The 23057-nt window shown below is 42.2% G+C and overlaps 2 protein-coding genes and 1 long non-coding RNA gene across 4 annotated transcripts; 1 reads left to right on the top strand and 2 right to left on the bottom strand.

Moving 5' to 3' along the window:
• Positions 1-46: 46 nt before the first annotated feature.
• LOC120017582 lies at positions 47-6262 on the bottom strand. The gene is made up of 5 exons (XM_038960439.1): positions 6149-6262; positions 4916-5597; positions 2822-4675; positions 2366-2447; positions 47-963 (listed from the first exon to the last, which is right to left on the bottom strand). The coding sequence occupies exons 2-5, from the start codon at positions 5561-5563 to the stop codon at positions 332-334; spliced, it is 3216 nt and encodes a 1071-aa protein (XP_038816367.1). The 5' UTR covers positions 5564-5597; positions 6149-6262; the 3' UTR covers positions 47-331.
• A 392-nt stretch (positions 6263-6654) lies between these two features.
• Positions 6655-14115, bottom strand: LOC120017583 (cold shock domain-containing protein E1-like). 2 transcript variants are annotated; one of them, XM_038960441.1, is made up of 15 exons: positions 13558-14114; positions 13304-13521; positions 13090-13122; positions 12803-12975; positions 12594-12639; positions 12374-12499; positions 12138-12242; positions 11727-11945; positions 10878-11015; positions 10584-10691; positions 10349-10462; positions 10026-10232; positions 9697-9837; positions 6897-7013; positions 6655-6773 (listed from the first exon to the last, which is right to left on the bottom strand). In XM_038960441.1, exons 1-15 carry the CDS (start codon positions 13796-13798, stop codon positions 6681-6683), a joined length of 2079 nt encoding a protein of 692 aa, XP_038816369.1. In that variant the 5' UTR covers positions 13799-14114; the 3' UTR covers positions 6655-6680. The 2 variants fall into 2 exon arrangements, with proteins under 2 accessions (XP_038816369.1, XP_038816368.1); XM_038960440.1 differs by having other exon boundaries at positions 13304-14115.
• Positions 14116-14288: 173 nt separating this feature from the next.
• On the top strand, positions 14289-17771 carry LOC120017584. The gene is made up of 3 exons (XR_005472128.1): positions 14289-14656; positions 16094-16198; positions 17052-17771. It is a non-coding gene; the product is annotated as an uncharacterized LOC120017584 (long non-coding RNA).
• The last annotated feature ends 5286 nt before the right edge of the window (positions 17772-23057 follow it).

Raw genomic sequence — 23057 nt, forward strand, 5'->3', positions numbered from 1 at the left:
TATCTCAAAGGATTTGGAGCAGAATGAAAATGACAGGGACACAATATTTCCCAATTGTCTAGTTTTATTTATTTTTTGCCCAACAAAATGTATACAATAAGTAAAAGCCTGGCACTTTGTGGATAAACAGAACATGCTAATCACCAGTATGCTAAAACTTTATAAAGTAAGATTACATACAGCATTTAATCAAAGTGGATACACCGATAACAGAATGTATTATTTGCAATGAAGTTACATTACATCTAAATCAACCAGCAGAGAGGAAGCGATTACAATAGAAAAATGAAAATACCCCCCCCCATAAAAAACAACATTCATTGGTCATTTCTTAAGTCATCTCAGGAACATCGTTTGCCTCGGTCTCCCACTTCTCCAAAAAGTCCTGCAGGTTCAAGTTGAAAGTATCAATACCTTTACCAGACAGATGAACCCCGTCTGGCCTGTACAGGCCTGCGTCTGAGCAACACGTGATGTTTTTATGGGTCAGAGCGGTGCCACCTAGCTCAGCGATGATGGCGTGAGCTTTTCTGTTGATGGCGGCTCTAACATTGTCCACTGCTTCGCTGTCCTCCGTTTGCCTCCAGGACATCCGGGGCAAGATGTCGGACCAGACCAACCGGCATTGTGGGAAAATGCTCCTCATGGAGGTCAGGTCCTTCTTCACAGACGACATAAGGGCTTCAGGGCTTTGGGTACCCAGATCGTTCCCACCCAGGTGCAGGATGACCACGTCCGGTTTGGGCCACTTGATCTTCAGCTGGTCTAACTGGGGCAGCAGCTGGGCCCACGTCATGCCCTGTGTGCCCTTCCACCACACCCGCACACTGCTGGGGTCCATGCCCAACTGCATGCCAATCTCAGGCGACTTGGCCCTCATCTCTGCCCAATATATAAGCGAGTGTCCACAGATCCACACATTCCTAGTCTCAGTGTTGGCAAAGGTAACTTTGGGAACTTTTCCTGTAAAAACGCAATAATGAGACAGGGTAAATGTATGGGTTAGCTTCACAGGGGCTCTGCTAGGTTGACGTTACTGCGAGGATTGACCTGTGCTCCAGCTCTTGGGTCTCTGCAGGCTGGCTGTTTTTCTTCCACCTTTGGCCCAGAACTGATGGAGCTGACACTCAAGACTACGTCCTCCAGCAGTTAGTTAACTTAGTCTCGTGCTATAACAGAACTCTCCTAATGAACTGAGGTATGAGAAATATTTGACACTAAAGACACCTTACACACTAACTGACCTAGCTTGATCTTGTTTGTGTAGTACTACCAGACCACACCCTCATGCAGGCCCTAGCTAGTAGTCAGATTGACAACGTTTATCCCTGTTTTGGTGTGAAAACAACACTAACAAGTCCCCTATTCAGGTAAAATTCTCCCTAGCAGTAGAGATCCCCTAATCAAGAAACTTACAGTAATTCTAAAAAAGTCCTAAAAGTATTGAAGCCTTCCTAAAGCTCCTCTAATCCCTGTTTCTGTACTACACAAACAAAAATGCAATTCAACAGCTGAATACCTATTGATGCAAAGTCTGCTAAAATACTTACCTTTAGCTGTTGGAGAAAACATGACATGTTAAAGCTAGCTAACATTAATATCTGTATTTAGAGCAACTCCTGTCCAGATTAAAGGAACACGGGAGTCTATGTCGGTCTATTGTTTCTGTTATTATTAGTTTGTCTGTGCAAAAGCACTTGAAGACCACCATGTTCATAAATTGTATTGCACGCACAGAGGGCAATACATGTTTTCATCAAAATATTGTATTGCACGCACAGTGGAAGATAAATATATATATTTTTTAAATGCTTCTATGTGAGCATAAACCAAGCATGGGCACTTCCGTACTAGGACATACTTGCATTACACAATTTTAAGACAAGCACTAAACTGGTCAATTGTTACAAGGATAGGGCTTTCAAAGCAAATAAACAGGCATTGATGTGGTCTTCCAAGACACAAGGCTATGCTTTGTGAAGCAATGTGGTAGACATTAAATAAAATGTTACCTAAACTTTCTGAGCGAGACCAAGCCCTAACACAATAATAAAAATGTAATATTTACATTACAGAAAATATCATAGCTAAAGCAATCCAAGATATCACTTAAACGTGATTAACTATGGCTGTAATAAGAGCAAGTAAAACTGAAGTGAAGACTCGAACCTACCTATGTTTCCTCCATAGCCGTCTCTTGACACCTATGGTATCATCTCATCTCATCCTATACTTTAATTTGTGTTTAGTGCCAGGTATGTACAGCTCTTGACTTGTTCTGGCATCACCTAATCTTAACCTAAGCTACAATTGGTGGCTGGCCATATTGCCACGTTTCAACCTGACTCTAAGGCTTATCTGGTACCTGTTGTGTTTATCCTAGTGTCACGAGTATCGTTCTTCCTCTCCTGATTCTTCCGTCTCATCCGCAGGTTAAACTGCTCCAGCTACAAAACAGTGACAAATTGAGACACACACAAAGTCTATCCAATGTAAATACAGTCAATTCCTAAATTAAGCAGATTGGGACTGACTTGCCAACATGCACTAAAACCAGAACATGAAATTATCAGAAGCAATTGAATAGAATTGGGAGTACAAAAATTCTGTACACACTGCACTTTTCCCAAGAGTACTTATGTTGTGTGTAATTGTAAATTCCTGATAACTGTCCTATACTGTTGGCCTATACTGTAATTCAAATGTAAACAGCACCAAGGACTGAAGGTGCGGCTTGTATATCATACACAAATGTAACATAATCAGACAGGTAAAATGTTTCCTAACTTCTACACACGGAATGAAAAAAAACACAACATACCCTTTTCTTCTGTTTGGCCTTGATATCGTCTTCTGTCACTGGTGGACCCCGAGTCTCTGGTGATTGAGGGGGAGGAGAGGGCCGTCCACCTGCAGAATCAGGGCTTTGTGTTTTGATCTGGAGAGGTATGGTGATATTTTGTCTTGGTGAATCCTGCTGTGCACCAGACACACTTTTGACTGTTTCAATCACCTTGAGGCATCTAGACTGGTTGGTGACTTGGAGGATTTGACTCAAGACATCCCTTGTAGGATTTGATATAGTCACTTGATTCAATATATTCAATTGTTGTGTGAACTGAGTCTTTGTAAACGGTATCATGGGGGAACTAGGCTCCCCATAATAAGTGGAGGAGGGCAAGGCAGTGAGTAGGTCAGGGGATTGTCCCATAGGTGAAGTAAAAGTACACACCCCGGCTGCTTGTTGACCAGCTGGAACATCAGGCGTGTTTGTCATGGATGAAACCGGGGAAATCTGTTCGGGGGGACCTGAGGAACCGGGTGGCAGTGATGAGAGATAGTTGGTACTACAACCCTTGCTAGGCCAACTCTTAGGCGCGATGGGCTGGGTCTTCTCAGGACAGTTCCACTGTGCGGTGGAATAGGAGGTGCCAGGCTGTGAGGAGGGGGTGGGGGGCAAGACGCTCACAGTCCTGGTGAGGCTCAGCATCTGCCTGGCCCTCTCTAAGGCCGCCTCCTCTTCCGGGTCAAGGAACCCTCCATGTTCCGAGGTGTCTTGGGGGCTGAGGTACACCTCCCGCTGGGAAGACCTGAATGGCGAGGCTGACCGCAAGCTTTTGGAATCAGAGTCGTCGGTGGTGCGGTGCCGATGCCGATCTCCCCGCCTAGATGAGTGCTTCGTCTCTCTCTCTGAGGATTCGGATGAGTGTTTGGATGACTTTGTCCCGTAGAGGCGCTCCTGGGTCCTGTCTGCAAGCTTGGTGACCTCTGAGGTGTCCAGATTCAAGCCGATGACCTGGAGCAGGCTCTTGATCTTGTCGAAGTGCTGCGTCTTTTCCCGACTCTCCTGCTGCCTGGTCTCCTCCACCGGGACTCTGGCTGAGCAGGACCTCTTGTTATCCCTGTACCTGTCTGACCGCCCAGGTTTCTCACAGTGCTCCTTCTCAGCCGCTGCAGGGGCTTTACCCCCATAGAGGAAGTCCTCTTCTTCCACACGTTCAGGTTCTCTCAATAGCTGGCTGTGGGACATCATTCCAAGAATTCCGGGAAAGCCACCACCTTCCTGGATTGCTCTCTCGTGAGGCAGCAGCCAGTCTTCGTTCCTGGAGTTATCATAGTCGTTGGAGTTCTTCACTCGCTCCCTGATGAAGCCCCTGCGTGGGCACTCTGGCGCTTCCTCTGTACAGGGCTCATCTCTGTACTGATCTTCATCCCTACGGTCAAGCAACTCGCAATAAGGCTTTTGAAGTATGTAACTATCTTCCTGAATACCAGCAATCTCCTCTTGAGACTCCTTGACCATAGCTGACAGCAGACCGGCATCCACACCTTTGTTGAGGGTGTTGAGGAAACGGGCGAGCTGGGTGTTCAGGTTAGGGTTCTTTTCCTGAGACTCTCGAATGGGAGGTTGATTTGAAGAATGAGGGTCAAGAGGTGTTTGGCGAACTGGAGAAGGTTGCGACGGGTGCTCTCTAGAAGTCTGCTCATATGGATCATACTTGGCAGATAAGTCAGGAACAGGATGCCCAGCAAGTGAACGTTCATAATAGGACTTCTGACTGGATGTTTGGGTGTAGGGTGGTTGGGCAGAGTGTGGTTTATAGGGCGTCTCAACGTCATAACCGTATTGTTCCACAAGCCTTTGATCAAGAGGTTGAGCTTTAGGGAGTTCAGTCTGGAGAGAATAAACAAAACATTTATAATTGGACTTTCCCCCATTTCATACAAATGATTTGATTTGACAAATTGCTCATCATGCTGATGATATAATATGTTTCTTTTACCAATATATGATAACTATAAAAAGCACCGGCTCGGTGGAATATTCCGATGGAATGTAACCAGCTCTTATAAATTCTTGAGAGTGAACAAACGATTATCTACATGATTGAAACGTTTAAAAATGACAACTGACCTGCATTGAGAAAAGTGGACCTGCGACATGGTCTGATCGTTTCTTCAGAATGGACTTGGGTTTGATGTCAGTGGGTGGTTTAGGTTGTGTAGGAAGCTCTGCCATTCCATGATTGTAGTCAAAGCAGGTCTTCTCCATAGGCTTCACTTCTGAGAAGAAATTGGGAACTCCACCATGTTTCTCCATGGCAACTATGGCTCTCTTGCGGTATATCAACTCATTGAGCTCCTCTAGTTCCTTCTTCTTTCTTTCTAGCTCATTGTTCATTCTATCTGGAGATCTACTTACTGAGCTTGAACAATTCTTGGACCTCCTCTGACTGGTTCCATCTCGCTCCTTGCTGCGGCTCCTTGTTGAGGAAGTCCTCTTTTTGCTTCCGCTACTGTGGTTGTAATCTTTTCTCTCCAGACTGTGGCTTCGTCTCCTGTTCATCTCCCTGCCCCGGCTCCTGCTGCGACTGCGCCTGTACTTGCATCTATCACCCCGCTCTTTGCGCTCCCTGCTCGTGCTCCGCCTTTTCTTCACCCGGCCAAACTGGTCTAGGCTGGGGCTCCTGCGTCCGTATCTCCGCTGGCTGCTGTCGGAGTCCTTGCCACCAGATCCAGAGCCAGCAGGTTTTGACTGCAGAATTTTTATGACCGATTTCATCTTGATTGACTTCTCCAAGGCAGGTTTGTCGTTGCTGGTGCACAAAAGAATGAGGGAAATGACTTCGAGCACATCTCTTAACCCTCTGGAGTCTAAGCGGGTGGGGGTGTGGGGGGGTCCTACTATGCTAACATATGGAATTGTTTATTAAAGATGGTCATACCAAGGATAATTTAGCTATTTGATTTTGAGTTTTAGGACCCCTTTAGGTATCAAAATAATATATTTTAAAGAAATTGATAAATTGAATTTGGCCTTACTGCTATTAGCCCATGGAAACACATTATAAGCTTCATACATGGATAAACTGATAGTCCCCCCCAAAAATCTAAAAGGAAGTTTGTTCTGAAGTGTCTATCCTATATCTGATATTGCTGATTCAAATAATTAAAGCTTTAAAAAAAAACTTGGGGTCCTGAGGATCGAGTTTGGGAAACACTGACTTAACCCCTTATTTTAGGCACTAAACTAACTACATATATACTTCCATTCTTTTTTTAAACTGGTACCTGGCTACCTTCAGACTAGTCTTGTGAGCATATCCTAGAGCAAAGCAACTGACATAAGTGTTCGTGAGAGACTCACCTTTCCACAGAGGTGCCATATTAGTGTGTAGCCCAAACGGTTCAGACATAGTCCCGTGACGCTTTTGGGGGTCGTAGAGCAAAACGGAGAACACCATCATGTTTGTGAGAGTCATCGTTCCATAGAGGAGTCAATAGTTTGCGGGCCAAACCGTTCGGACGCTACAGACGTTTGTATGAGAAGAACGATTTTCGGGATGCCTCATGGTCTGACAAACATCGCTCTAGCTCTGCCATCTTTCACTGCAGATGCGGAAGGGCGACATCGGCGGATGCAGTGGATTGAGACGCATCCCATGCAAAAAACTTCAACTGTGTGGAGGAAACTTAAACTGACGGATTTTGATAGGGATTTTTTTATTATTATGCTATTTCTATTTCCACAGGGGCTAGGACATCGACTCTAGGGGATACATTTTTAGATTCCAGGGTACTTGTGGCTGTGCCAACAAATGACATCCAAAATCATCACACAATGATACTTTACCTTGACTTCATGTTGGAACCAATACTACTGCTAATTACAATCAAACTCACGTGGGATCATCATCTTTGTTCTCTACTTTGACACCTGTGCCCTTGATGAGGTCATTTGGGTCTCTCATCAGTTTGATGGTCATCTTCTTCTGTAATAGACAATAATAGAAAATAGACAATTTAAAACAACAACATAGACAGCCACATGTCTATCCCTTAAGTGGATATGACATCACCCAAAGTCACTGGCCTTTGTTCCATCATAAACCAACCTTTTCTTTTGCCGCCACGCCCCTTAGCTTGGGCACAGCGGTAAGAACAGGGGTAAGAACACTGTCGATAAGGCGTTTGATCCTAATCGCTTGGTTGCCTCCTTCAGCGGTTTCAAGCTAGGAGAAAATTGAAAGAGTTAAAGAAAAACATAAAAATAACAAAAATATGAATAAAACAAAAATGTGAGCAAGACAAAGGAGCTGATCGTGGACTACAGGAAAAGGAGGGCCGAACAGGCCCCCATTAACATCGACGGGGCTGTAGTGGAGCGGGTCGAGAGTTTCAAGTTCCTTGGTGTCAAAATCACCAACAAACTATCATGGTCCAAACACACCAAGACAGTCGTGAAGAGGCCAGGGGACTAAAAAGATTTGGCATGGGTCCCCAGATCCTCAAAAAGTTCTACAGCTGCACCATCGAGAGCATCCTGACCGATTGCATCACTGCCTGGTATGGCAACTGCTCGGCATTCGACTGTAAGGCGCTACACAGCAAGCGGTAGTGGAGTGCCAAGTCTAGGTCCAAAAGGCTCCTTAACAACTTCTACACCCAAACCATAAGACTGCTGAACAATTAATCAAATGGCCACCCTGACTATTTACATTAACTCCCCACCCCCTTTGTTTTTACATTGCTGCTACTCGCTGTTTATTATCTATGCATAGTAATTTTACCCGTACCTACATGTACAAATTACATCGACTAACCTGTACCTCCGCACATTGACTCAGTACCGGTACCCCCTGTATATAGCCTCGTTATTGTTATTTTGTGTTACTTTTATTTTATTTAGTAAATATTTTCTTAACTCTATTTCTTGAACTGCATTGTTGGTTAATGACTTGTAAGAAAGCATTTCACGGTAAGGTCTACACCTGTTGTATTCGGCACAAGTGACAAATAAAATTTGATTTGAAATAGCTAGTTGGATGTACCATGCCTTCAGAAAGTATTCACACCCCTTGACATATTTCACATTTTGTTGTTTTACAAGGTGAGATTCAAATGGATTTAAATGTCTTTTTTTTATACAACGATCTACATAAAATACTCTAATGTCAGAATGGAAGAAAAAACTTGAACATTTGTATAAGACCAATGAAAATTAAAACACTAATATACAATATATCAAAGTATGTGGACACCCCTTCAAATTAGTGGATTTGGCTATTTCAGCCACGCCCATTGCTGACGGGTGTATAAAATTGAGCATACAGCCATGCAATCTCCATAGACAAACACTGGCAGAAGAATGGCCTTACTGAAGAGCTCAGCGACTTTCAATGTGGCACTGTCATAAGACACCACCTTTCCAACAAGGCAGTTCGTCAAATGTATTCCCTGCTGGAGCTGCCCTGGTCAACTAAGTTTTGTTATTGTGAATTGCAACACTCTCTACCGAGTTCCAAACTGCCTCTAGAAACAACGTCAGCGCAAGAACTGTTCGTCAGAGCTTCATGAAATGGGTTTCCATGGCCGAGGAGCCGCACACAAGCCTAAGATCACCATGTGAAATGTCAAGCGTCGGCTGGAGTGGTGTAAAGTTTGCCACCATTGGACTCTGGAGCAGCCATTAAACTCTATAACTGTTTTAAAGTCACCATTGGCCTCATTGTGAAATCCCTGAGCGGTTTCCTTCCTCTCCGTCAACTGAGTTAGGAAGGACACCTGTATCTTTGTAGTGGCTGGGTGTATTGATACACCATCCAAAGTGTAATTAATAACTTCACCATGATCAAAGGGATATTCAATGTCTGCTTTATTTTTTAACAATCTACCAATAGGTGCCCTTCTCTGCAAGGCATTGGAAAACCTCCCTGGTCTTCGTGGTTGAATCTGTGGTTGAAATTCACTGCTTAACTGAAGGAACTTACAGATAATTGTATGTGTTTATTTTACCCTTATTTTACCAGGTAAGTTGACTGAGAACACGTTCTCATTTACAGAAATGACCTGGGGAGTAGTTACAGGGGAGAGGAGGGTGATGAATCAGCCAATTGTAAGCTGGGGATGATTAGGTGGCCATGATGGTACAGTATGAAGACCAGATTGGGAATTTAGCCAGGACACCGGGGTTAACACCCCTATTCTTACGATAAGTGCCATGGGATCTTTAGTGACCACAGAGAGTCAGGACACCCGTTTAACTTCCCATCCGAAAGACAGCATCCTACACAGGGCAATGTCCCCAATAACTGCCCTGGGGCATTGGGATATATATATATATATTTTTTTTTAGACCAGAGGAAAGGGTGCCTCCTACTGGCCCTCCAACATCACTTTGAGCAGCATCTGGTCTCCCATCCAGCGGCTGACCAGGACCAACCCTGCTTAGCTTCAGAAGCAAGCCAGCAATGGGATGCAGGGTGGTATGCTGCTGGCAAATGGCACACAAATTAAATGTGTGGGGGACAGAGATGAGGTAGTCATTCAAAAATTATGTTAAACACTATTACTGCATACAGAATGAGTCCATGTAACTTATTATGAGCATTTCTAAGCAAATGTTTACTCCTGAAATTATTTAGGCTTACCATAACAAAGGGGTTGAATACTTATTGACTCAAGACATTTCAGCTTTTCATTTATAATTCATTCGTAACATTTTCAAAAAACATAATTCCACTTTGACATTATGGTGTATTGTGTGTAGGCCAGTGACAAAACATCTAAATTTAATCCATTTTAAATTCAGGCTGTAACAGAACAAAATTTGGAACAAGTCAAGGGGTGTGAACACTTACTGAAGGCACTGAATACCAATTGATATTAATCAATCACAGCACCATGGAGACTCACCGAAATGACACTGAACTTCACCTTCTCCGAGATGTCCAATTTCTTCTCCTCCATGACCTCGGACAGATGGAAGAACAGCAGCTGGTGGCTGTGATGGCACTTAATGGTCCCAGACAGATCCCCAGCTTGCACCACCTCACCCTAGAGGGGAAAACACTTCACTTAGACATGCTGTGCAAAGAATATTAAGGAATTTTTTATAAAAATTCCATTACATAAAACCTCCAATCTTTCTTCAGTGTGTAAAGTTGTCATACATCAAGTGGAAAAACCTAAAGCCAGACTCCGACTTAATGGCATCCTGTACCACATTCTAAAAGTGATCTTACGGTTCTGCGTTGCTCTGTTAACTCCTCAAACGTCTCTGAGAGAATCTCCACGTTGATGGCACGCTCCTCCTTAGTCTCACGGTTGGTGGAGATGTGAAAGTGAACCTTGTCTCCGTCAAACATGGTGGCTTCAGTCAGAACGTCAGCTGCTCCAAACAATAGCTGCTTCTGTGTGCCACCCACCAATGCCTCCAAAAGGCCCTGCTCCTGGAAGGAAAATTAGATAACACATTCTAAAATACATGATTTGACCACCCAAACTTCTCCCAACAAGAACACAACAATAATGTTTGATTTGTACATTCTTTCAGTACCACACGTACCTGCTGCTTTTTGGAGACCTTAATGACCGTTCCTGCATGCTGCACAGTGCTAATGTCCTCAAACACCACAGTCCTCTGGAGCAGCACCTCCTCCACTGGGGCCACTGGCTTCCACTAGAGACACAGTAAAAAGGACATTACTGGGTATGTCACAGATGAGAGTACTCCACTCTGAATGACAGGAGATTTTCCACCAGTTGGCACCTATCATAATTTGCACTGAACTGTGCCCCACCTTGTCTTTTCCTGCAGGGTCTTCAACTATCTTCTCCATGGTTTCTTCCAGTGTCACTGAGCACTCTTTCAGCTTCCTTACTCTGATGGCCTTCTCCTTATTTTTGATCTAATGAAAACAAATGACATTACGTTAACGTCAAATGTATAAATCAATCAACAAATAATTTCAACAACATTGCTATACTTAGGATCAGAACCTGCACATAGGAGGGTCCTAACATCACTCCCAGGTACAAACTGATCATCATTCAGTGTCAACAAACTCAATTTGCCAAAAAGACACTATACTCACTGTGACAACTGTAAAGTCCACCTCATCCATAATGGTGAACTCAGTTAGACTCATGTTCTCGGTGGTTTCAAAGGGCAGGTTGTTGTGGTTCGCTGCCATGATGGTACCAGAACCACCCTTTACGCTCTTTATAACACCCTGGTGGAGAGTACAAAAAAATATATCAACAGCTAGCTACAGTAGGAATGGCCAACTCTGGTCCCATAGAGCCGCTATGTGTGCAGTATTTTGTTCCAGCCCAGCTCCAACACACTTGATTTAAAGGGATTCTCTGTTACTTTTGTATACTTTTCAGCCAGTAGTTCTGAAAGTAGCGCTTGAACCAAAAGTGGTCCCTGAAAATTGCCTACTACGTCACATATGTGCACCATGTCATTGCACTCGCGCTGCTGTGGGTGCATCATGTGCATCTTGCTAGCTGTCACTCATATGGTGAGAGGCTGAAGCTCATTAGTTGAACTCGAATTTCTAGGGGGCTGGCCCACGTGGGGGAAAATGGCACATAACAGCTTCCAAAAAAACTGTTGCTTTCAAACTAGGGATTTTGTGGCTAATTGAGGTGAGACAGTAATTCTGCTCATAGATTATGCATGTAAGAACTACACATTGACACAGCCAACCCAATGTGGGAGGTTTAAAAAATACTTAGTCACCAAAGTACTGGAGCATGTCTTTAAAAAAATTGTGGTGTCAATTGAAGATCTTGAATATATTATTATTTGACTCCGGTGTGGTCATACTGAGCTGAATAAAATGGCATAGAGCTCTACAGGACCAAAGTTTGTCAGAATTTGTAACCAAAAATGAAGGTGTAAAAATATAGGTATGCCACTCAGACTTTAGACTCACCACCTCCCTCTTCTCTCCAGTGATCTTAAAAGTCTGTGGTGTCTGTGGCCGAATATTAGTGGCTCTAATTTTTTGGGTAACTATGTCGGTCAACAAGTTGAACGTCACATGGTCCCCTTGCAACAGAGTGATGGTGTAGTCCTTCTCCGAGTAAAGCAGTGCTCTTGACATGCCGTCGATGTTGGCCTCAATTTGGCCAGGTTTCGGCTTTGCACCAGGCTGTGTGGGTGCACATAATTATGTTAATACCAACAAGGACATATTTAAATGAGAAGCCAAATACTAGTCATAACAAGCCAAGCATATAATCAGGTTACCTTACAATAAACATCTAGTTATGGCAGTGATTAGAACTTTAATAAAGTTATGACTGAATACTTTCCCCCCCTGTGTACTGCAGAGTTCTATCACCTGCTGCTCCAGGATAACATTGCAGACAAAACCTTCAATAATGGTGGAGTCAATCTCCTCAGTCCCCCCTGGAGGTACAGACACATCAGTGGCACACTCCCCGGCCTGGGTTTACAATACAAAGAGGGGAAAAAAACAAGACCCATTATTTAAAATACAATGAAAACGAATGGTTCATAAACTTCTGAAAATGTCTGTTAAACTATATATAGCAAAAAATGTCAAAAGTGACCCACCTTCTCCTTGTAGGCTGTAAAATGCACCCTGACCCCAGGTAACATGTTCTTGGGGACTCCGAGAAAAGCATCAAAAGTGAAGGAATATTTATTGAGATCGTCTCTTTCGATGAAGCCATAAGTTGGCTGTGGGGGGGAGAGCAAAACTTGAGAATGCAATGTTTACTAGTGGAGATGAAGAACCTTCCCTTCAAGCTGGATTCTCAGCTTTTGGACTTACCCCTATGAATGAGATGACCCCCTTGAATCTTCCAGGTGGAGGAGGCCTATGATTTATAAGTGTTGAGAGGAAAAAATAAATGCGTCATGTATAAGCAGAACTTTCTGAACAGCTAATCTCGTGTATGGAAGATCAAACTACTGTATGCAATCAAACACTAAATCGCAAAGTGATGATGACATCCAAATTGTTGACATAATGATCATTACTTGTCATTGTAGCTCTTTTTCTGTCCTGCTTTTTTCTCCTTCTTTGAGTCTTTGGTCTTCTGTTCATCAGTCTGGGGTGGATCAAGCTGAAGAACCTCAGAGCCCCAGCAGAGTCCCCACACATCAGGAACTACAGTCGTCTCAGTCGGAGGGGAGGCTGTTGTCGGGACGGGCTGTTGTAGGGAAGAGAAACGGAGCCTGTGAGAAGTTGAGGCTCAGCAGCACATACATTTAATTAAAATTATATCATAGAGATGACAGGACAGAACAGACACAGTGGCACTTACCCACAATGGTGGATGAACAGCATAAGGGTTGGCCTAAAGGAGGCAGACTTGATGTTAGGGATTACTTTTTCATTCATGAAGAACAAACCAATTGTTCTTGATTGGCCATTTAAACCATGTCATGTTACTATAACACACACAAAAAAATTGTACACGTTTAAATTAAGAATTTACAATATGCACAAGGCACAACAAGTTGTCTTTATAAGATTACCTCGCTTTGCCAGAGTGAAGGAAAGACAGGGTTGTCCACCAGAGGCGGAACCATGGGCGGCATATCTAGGGGAGGAATACCAGGGGGCAGGATACCCGGGGGCATTGGTCCGGGTCCATTGCACATCATCGGATCATATGGTCCGGGCATACCTGGACCATACCCGAATCCTGGTCCATCCATCGATGGCCCATCTAAACATCCATCCATGGGGCCACCTGGACCCATTGGTCCATATCCATCCATGGGGCCACCTGGACCCATTGGTCCATAGCCTGTCCCATATCCGTGATAATCAGGTGGCATGGGGCCGTGCATCATTGGATCTCCCATAAAGTTAGGATGTGGACCTGGGCCACCGTGAAAAGGATCAAAAGATCCAGGTGGCCCACACCAACCTGGACCCATGTCAAATGGATCAGGCACCCTTGAGCCCATATCAAATGGAGGAGGTCCATTGCCTTTTCCACGCTTCCGACCACCACCTCGTCCCATTTCGAAAAATTGAACGAAAGCTGCTCGCAAGCTTACGTTAGCAGTAACAACTCTTCAAATGGGGAAGCGAACGTTCAAATGCTGGCTAGATTACCATACTATATATATATGAAGGTACATGTATTCACTATTGCGTATTCACAGTTTGTGGTTTAATAAGTACGTCTGGTTATATCGCAACTATAACATCCTACGTTAGCGAGGTAGCTTGCTTCATAACCTCACACTAGACATCAGCGGACTTGTTGCGGATATTATGACTGTGGAGACATGACATATATCCGGTGTAGATAGAGCCAAATCAGAGAGGCGAAAGTTTTTCACTAGATAACGCAGTCAAAATGGTTATATGGTAAACATTTATGAAAACAAAAATGTGCTTTTTGGTCTAAATGTTGGGTTAGGCATAAGGCTAGGAGTATGGTTAAGGTTTGGTTTAAAATCAGATTTTAATTAGGTAAATTGTAGAAATGGGCGGGGTATATGGCTTTGTGAACTAGTGACGACCAACGCGAAGCGAGATGATTTATACCATTGAGATCGTATTTAATTAATAGAGGGTGCTATGTCATATAAAACCTAAAAGTTCCAGAATAGCGTGAAAATGGCAACCATAGTACGGAACGATATTCACGTAATAAGGAATTCAGCATAAGGAAAGCCAACCATCAGATTTTTTGGTGTACGGAAATAACAAAACATGCCGAAAAATTGCTGTGATGTACAATGAACATGTAATCAGGTCAAGAGTCCCGACCTACGGTTCGCAATGCTCCCAAGTAGGGAAATGGAGCCTGCGAGAAGAGCCTCGTTGCTTAAGTCTATTCGGCGTGGGAGATGTGGGGACCCGGTGTCCAAGTACGCTACACGTAGCTATGTGTGTGGAAAACATTTAATCACAACTAAGACATTTACGTTGTTTGGTATAGTTCGTTTGTAACACCATTCACTACTTGTAGCCCAATCGTCTATTTTGTGTTGTTGATCTTGGTTAGTTTACGTTCCGGTTGGGATGGTAGCTAGCTAGCATTCACTCACGTGGTTGCTAGCGCCATGAAAAAGGGCATGAGGGAAGCCCTATTGTTTTTCTAGGTAGTGAGGACACTAGGGAGCAGGCAATGTTGGCAAGTAATCTTTATACATTGTTTACTTTGGTTAAAATGTAATTTACTAAAACAAGCAGACAAAAATAAAGTATTTGCTGTGAGCCAATGGGGTAACCTAGAAAACCACAGATTGCGTTACGCGGCCGGGGCCGCGACGTTCTATTTATGGAACGCCATTTGGGTGGGTGACTCACCTTGCGTGTCAAAAGCTACAGGTCAAATAACATTATGGCCAATATTTGCAATCACAATTAAGTCGCGCGTGAAGCCAGCTATGGGTGCGTTCGTAAATTCGCTCTGGCTATCTACTCCGATTTCAGAGCACTTTAGCCTGAGTGTGCCAGAGCGCAGAATAACTGATTAATTTTCAAACGCTCAACACCCGTTGAATATGGCCGGTGTCAGCAAAAAAAAAAATCGTAAATTGTTGCCAGCAATACAGTTCGTCACCAACGCTCTGGATAACATAAACAGCCTAACTAGCAGTTAGGAGTTAGGACGAGTAAAATGGTCAGAGTGAGGTGTTCTCTCATTTGTGTCTGGAAGAAGCTGGCCTACGTTAACCAATTAAATTGGGTACTTGACTGCGGTTGTGAGGTCAGAAAGCTCGGATTAACCCTACTATGGAAGGCCAAGAGTTTCAAATCGTCTTGATTTGGACGCTTGTTACGGGCATTTTTACACCCGTTCAGTGTGCATTTACAGGTGATTATAACGCCCGTGTAGTGCCCGAAAGTACCACATTGTAGCCCCTCACCTCCATTTTTGTGAGTTTGACTTCCGGCCTGTTGCGATAAATCGCTTACTCAGGGAGGAGATTATTCTAAATAGGGCTCAAATTGTTATTACATTTACAGAATGTAAACGCTACAGCAAGGCGTTGGTGAGAAATTAAAACGACTTTTTCCACATAACAACTACAAAACTGACGCTGGCTAGCTAGCTTATTTTCATTGAAATAGCATGGCGAGTTAGCTAGCTAGGAATAGTATTATGTCAAACCTGTAACTAATGGTTGTTACGTTGTGGAACAGAGCAATAGTTCTTTGTACTTGTCATTTGGTTGAGACAAACATTAGTTTAGAACATAATTGTTTACTTTGTGTATATTTGTTGTTGGCTTTGCTAGTTAGCAAGCTGAGATGTATTTGCTCAAATTGGCTAATTTAGCTATTAGCTAATGTTTTAGGAGAACAGGTTAGCTCCCTGCATAATCTAGACAAGAGAATGGGGAATAAGATCTGGCTGTTGCAGTGCCCAGACTAGGTGAGAGCCAACTGCCACAGAGATAAAGGTAAGATTTCTATCGTGACTAGCTATATTTCAAGGTTGAACCAATGCAATATGTATTTTATTGGCTTGCTAATAAGTGAGCTGCTTTTTCTGAAAATGACTCTAAAGCTACACCCTTAGAAAAAAAGGTACCATCTAGAATTTCAAGTTATTCAGCTGTCCCCATAGGATAACTTTTTGAAGAACCCTTGTGGGTTCCAGGTAGAACCCTTTCCACAGAGGGTTCTACATGGAACCCAAAAAGGGTTCTACATGGTTAACCCATTTTTCTAAGAGTGTATCTAGTTGTTCTAATGCACTGTCCATGTTACAGCCACAACATGATGATCATGTAGTCAAGCATCTGAAGACTTGTGAGGAGGAGAAAAGCCTGCTTTGGATGAGCAAGGAAGAACAAGAACAGCTAGCTATATCAGATAGACATGTTCAGGAAAAGCAGGGAGAGCGCAAGCTAGTAGTAGTAACATTATTTGAAACCTCACATGCGCATGTATCTGATATATTTAAGGAATAAGGCACCTCGGGGGTTTGTGGTAAGGGCTGTTCTTATGCACAACGCGGAGTGCCTGGATACAGCCCTTAGCCGTGGTATATTGGCCATACACCACAAACCCCTGAAGTGTCTTATTGCTATTAAAAACTGGTTACCAATGTAATTACGACAGTAAACAAGTAATATTGACTCATATCCGTGGTATATGGTCTGATATACCATAGCTTGTTATCTGTCTCATGTTGTACCGATCATCAACGTGAACAAGACTGAGTTCTTTTGAATTGACAACTGTTCTAAATTCTTGTTAGGGAGGCGTTGCCGTTCAGAATGACATGTTTATGACTGTCGATGTTCACAGGAATCTACAAATTCTATGTTGAACGAGCAACACAGATGGAGGGGGAGGAAAACAGACCGCTCCTTTCTACAACACCTTCAAGTCATACAATGTTTGTTACATCTGAAATAAATACAGAATTATTTTAGTTTATTGTGTTTGTTTTTTATGCTGGATGTAATTTAGGTTATAGTATAATGTATTGTTTTGAAACATTTATTAAATATATATTCAGTCAACTCAATAATTTTATGTTCGCTAAAATAATGTATGTTTTGTACTGTTACTTTTTACATGCTGAAACAGTCTCATTAGTTTTGAGCTAGATTATGATTGGGGAAATGTCTACTACCCTTTTTTAAATGTTGATGAATGAAATTAGCACCGTTACTAATAGTTTGTTGCTACTGCACTGGTGAGGAAGTGGGCAATATGGAATACATTGGAGGAGGATGGGAGAATTAATGAGAAATCAGAACTTGGACAATGTCAGGGAATAAGTAGGTAAATGTACAGCCTATCAATGACAAACGGTGCAGAGGTAGCCTTAAGATAACATTAGACATGTGCATGTTATGTATTGAACAGACGGCTAGCCCGCTTTTTTTCAAAACATTGGATTACCGACTTGAGCGGTGACGTCTCAGTTTGCACCGCATTTTCACATGGACGTATATATACACTGAACAAAAATATAAATGCAACATGTAAAGTGTTGGTTTCATGAGCTGAAATAAAAGATCCCAAACATTTTCCATAAGCACAAGAAGCATATTTATCTCAAATGTTGTGCACCCTGGTCCTTCCTCTGCTGCCCCTGTAACAGTTTATAAATTAATTTTAAGAAAACATTTTAATTCAGCCTTTGTGGTTTGGAAAGTATAGTGACTATTATTGCTTTAAATTTATTCATCAAACAAATGGGGTTCTGGAAAAATAGGTACTTTTCGCAAAACTATCCCATCTGGTGGATGGAAAGATTCATAATGTATATATATTTATATACACACACACTTGATACTTCAAAGAAGGAAAAATTATGGATAGCTAATTAAAATGGGGGGAAAATACCTTAATGAATTATGAAGCCTTTGTGCTTTTTTTTTTCAATACATAAATCAATGTGACGTTAGCTACCAAATAAGTTGTTTTCGGCAATTATCCAAAAACTACAAATACGCCATTACTTACCTGAACAGGTATAATACACGCTTGTAAAATTGCCCATAAGCGTTCTAATCACCTGTAAATGCACACTGAACAGGTGTAAAAATTCATATTACAAGTGTTCAAATCGCCTGTAAACAGACACTGGACAGGTGGAAAAAAATCACGTGTACAAAAAAGACATTTCACACTTGAAAAAAGCAAGTGAAAAATTATAATTACGTGTTCCGGGTAAGACGATTTGAAACTCTTGGGCTTGCATATACTCCTGGGCCAGTGCGTCCAGTGTGCTCTCTGAACGCTCCGAGAGCCGAAACGCTCTGAATTTACAAACACCCGGAGCGCACTCTGGCACTCCAGATTGAATTTACGAACACATCCATCATCACCAAGAAACGAATAAGTAATGTCGAAGTTTGAAAACATGAGACAGCGTTTTAAATTTTGCCAGCCAAGTACAACCACCTCAGGACAATCGGGTGGTTCAAAAGTAGGATTAATTCTTGTAGGAGCCAGGTCCAGCCAATCAGAATGAGTTTTCCCCACAAAAGGGCTTTATTACAGACAGAATTACTCATCAGTTTCATCAGCTGTTTATTATGTCATTAACACTTAGCTCTATAAGAGCTTGAGGTAGTCACCTCATAGTATTTGGGAGTATGGCTAGACGGTACACTTTCTTTCTTAGCACATATCTAAGCTGCAGGCTAAGGTTACATCTAGACTTGGTTTCCTCTATCGTAATCGCTCCTCTTTCACCCCAGCTGCCAAACTAACCTTGATTCAGATGACCATCCTACCCATGCTAGATTACGGAGACGTAATTTATAGATCGGCAGGTAAGGGTGCTCTCGAGCGGCTAGATGTTCTTTACCATTCGGCCATCAGATTTGCCACCAATGCTCCTTATAGGACACATCACTGCACTCTATACTCTTCTGTAAACTGGTCACCGCAGTATACCTGTTGCAAGACCAACTGGTTGATGCTTATTTATAAAACTCTCTTAGGCCTCACTCCCCCCATCTGAGATATCTACTGCAGCCCTCATCCTCCACCCGTTCTGCCAGTCACATTCTGTTAAAGGTCCCCAAAGCACACACATCCCTGGGTCGCTCGTCTTTTCAGTTCGCTGCTGCTAGCGAACGAGCTGCAACAAACACTCAAACTGGACAGTTCATCTCAATCATCGACACTTACTGACAGTTGTGGCTGCTTCGTGTGATGTATTGTTGTCTCTACCTTGCTCATTGTGCTGTTGTCTGTGCCCAATAAAGTTTGTACCATGTTTTGTTCTGATACCATATTGTGTTCTGCCATGCTATGTCTTAGGTCACTCTTGTCGTGATGTGTTTTGTGCTATATTTTTATTTATTTTTTAAATCCCAGCCCCCGTCCCCACAGGAGGCCTTTTGTTAGGCCGTCATTGTAAATAAGAATTTGTTCTTAACTGACTTGCCTATTTAAATAAAAGTATAAAAAATAAGCAAACAAATTATGCAACGGGGTAGGCCTATTCGTTCAGCACATTCAAAATGGACACCGACAGATTCAGATGTTAGCAGAGGCGATTTTATCATGTAAATCTTGGTGGGGCAAACTACATTTAAAAAAAAAAATTAGATTCATCCCAGCAAACCCACAACACTAAACAATACACTAAATACATGAACTAATAACTTACATTAACGTTCTTACAGTATTCTCCCTGTACACCAAGTCAGAACGGTATGATAAATAAAGGGGGCATATAAGCAGACAATGAAAGCTCTGCTCCACCTGCCCTGAATGACGGGTCATCACCGGGCACAACTCTTATATCTCACACATTGAAAAGTACTGCTTTTATTTTTCTAATTAGTCCATTGTAGTCAGTGCGTTAACTTTTCAACTGTGCTCCAAATCGGTTTGTAATCGGAGCATCTGTAATTTAACATCACGAGCGGAACCTCTATCATTGTCCAGTCTTGCCACAACATTGTGAACTGCGGCACATTCAACCATATGATTGGTGTAGTTATGTAAGGGATCAGGGGGATTGGAGGCATGTTTAAAAGAAACGCCCCTCAAGATTAGAGTGGAGCTGAATGCAGAGCGAGATTGTTCTCTGCTGAGTTTATAAAACTGTTAAAAGAGCAGCATGGTAGCACTAAAGTCGAATTAATCCACAGTTGCATTAGTACCATCGTTTGGTGATTGGCATCTAGGCAGTGACAACAAAAAAGCATCAGACAGACCTACAGTATGTTTTAGCAGAGAAGTTTGGTAGGGTGAATTTATTTGTAACTATGAAAATAATTTTGTCAAACAGATTGTGAACCTAAAAGTGTAAATTGGATTCTAGAGGGGAGACAATGAATATAACAATTAATTGGTTATGGTGTAGGGGCAGTTATGTAATCTTGTCTAGAGTAGATTTTATCTATTTACTTTATTTAGTCTGATCAGTGGAACAATTCTCATTCTTAACAATGGGCTACAATATAGGGTAATTGCTGTGCTTGTCAGCGAGAACACTACTGTTATTCCCCACACGTATTTTATTATTCCACTTATTCCAAATTTTGCCAGTGTAATCACACACATTTAAATCTCATGGCCAACCCTTCTGGAGAGCAAGCAGAATTCTCTTCCAGTCCAATTTTGTCCGTGTCCCTATTTAATTTCATTACTGTCTGAATAAATTGTCAAATCAACATTTGTTTTAGCATTCTTAACATTTCTTCCCCCAAAAGTAACAAAGTCGTCAAATTTTGAGTGTTCATTTAATATTCTAAGCATCATAATTATGTAGAATTGCAGGAAATTAGCTTTAAAACAGTAACATTTTCCTGGGGGTCTAGGGGTTGTGTAAGGGGGCAATGAATTCACATAGCAAATCTCACTCCAAGCTTTCTTCAAAAGTTGGCAGCCCTGCATTGGATTTGACTGAACTAGCTAGCTAACGATAGAAGCAGCCACGGTGGGGTGCGCGAGAATGGGCGGATTAGATTATGCGGAGTGTCATTATTGTAACTTTTATAACCTTTGGACCTGTCAGATTTCAATCATTCGGGAGACTGAATAATAGTCCAAAGGCGGCAAACGGGGAGAAGTCTGCGGGTAAATATGAGTGTTTACCTGATCACTGACCCTACCATCCAGCTGCTGAACAGGATAGGTACATTTACCCTATAATATCCATACAGGACACACATACACAGTGCTTGCTTTGTAAGTAGGATTGATGTGAATCCATCGTGTGATTAAACAGACTTATTGAAGGTTATTTTACTGACGAAAGATAATGGACTGTTTCCCTGTGTATATTAGGATAATCAAAGTGCCTTATGATCAGGAGAAGAGCATCTTCTTGAAGGTTCTGGGGGAAACATTCCCCCAGATGAATCCAAATGTAGTCATTTAAAACAGACAGGAGGAGGTTGGTTCCCCTGCAGCTGGATGGCATGTGTCCAGCTTCACCACAAGCTTCAGTGACACTAGAGGTTTGGAATGTTAAATTACCTTTTCCACTTTTCTCATCAAATTATAATCTGTCCACAAAAATAATTCCACCTTCACATGCTAGTTGAAACTGAAATTTCCAACCTGTAAACTGGTTGTTTTCAGACCATATCTTGTATTTAGAGAGTTGGGCCAACTTTTTAGAATTTCATTCTAGACATTAAATTACATAGCATTGTTTAAATATTCCCAATTTATATTCGTTCAAATAAGCCTCACGTACCAAATCAGCAATAATTTTTTTGTCGACCAAATTCGACACACACATTGACCCCCCATATAAAAATTCCACACTTTCTACGGCAGCCATGTTAGTTCCTCAACATTAAATGGGAAGTTAGCATGGCTGTCGTAGAAGTGAGGAATTTAGGTTGTTAAGAATGCACTGATATAAGTAGACGCAAGTGGCATTTCAACAACTTTGAAAAAAATAACGACTTAAAGGTAGACTCAGCTAAAATACATTGCCACGAGCAGCACCGCAGATATTGAGATGAGCAAGATGACAAATGTCGCTCTCAGTCATCCACAGTATCGCTTCACGCTGTTCAAAGCGTGGTAGCCAGTGCACCAAAACTGGAGAAGTTAAGTCTCGGGCTTCAACGCTCTAATTGGCCTACTATGCTCGTTACATCTACGTAATATCGCTGAGTCAACCTTTAATATTAGAGTTGTGCCTGTTGTTCACGTGTATCTGCAGGGGCGTATTGCTGCCGGAGCAGAGGAGTGGCGCACCCTTACTTTTTTCAATTTGAGAATACACTGAGCTGGTAAAACTATTTCTGGAAAATTCATACAGATAAATTGTAAATAAATTATTTAATTACATGAATTAAATGAAAAACAATAGAATAACAAACCAAATAAACATGTATCGCAACCTAGAGGCCGGTAAATGGTGGTTTCTTCCCCGTCTTCTCTCTGGCGGTGGTTAGAATTATGAACTACGTTTGTGCGCTGCGGAGGCCCAATAGTCATACACTATTATTATTACAAATAGAAGATTAACACAATGGTGCTCGTTTAGTAAAGTTAGATCAAAGCTAAATGAATGTCTCGCAAGATCACAATGATTAATTTGCATTTTACATAACAGAACCGAATATAATACCATAGCAAAGTAGGCCAAAAACATCACACCAGAAATAACTAATTTCTAATGAGATTTTAGGATGGTTAGCTGAAGCTGAATAGTTTAAAAAAAGAAGCCCATGCGCCAAAAGTCAGAGCGTGCCACTAGGCAGGACATATGCTTTGACAAACAAAATACAAGGCTAATAGCTTAACACCATCTGATTTCATTTGCTCATGAAATAGTCATTCAGGAAGATTTAAATGCATATTCCCATGAAACTG

This window comes from Salvelinus namaycush, chromosome 22 (genome assembly GCF_016432855.1).
Source record: "Salvelinus namaycush isolate Seneca chromosome 22, SaNama_1.0, whole genome shotgun sequence".
In the NCBI taxonomy this organism is placed as follows: domain Eukaryota; kingdom Metazoa; phylum Chordata; class Actinopteri; order Salmoniformes; family Salmonidae; genus Salvelinus; species Salvelinus namaycush.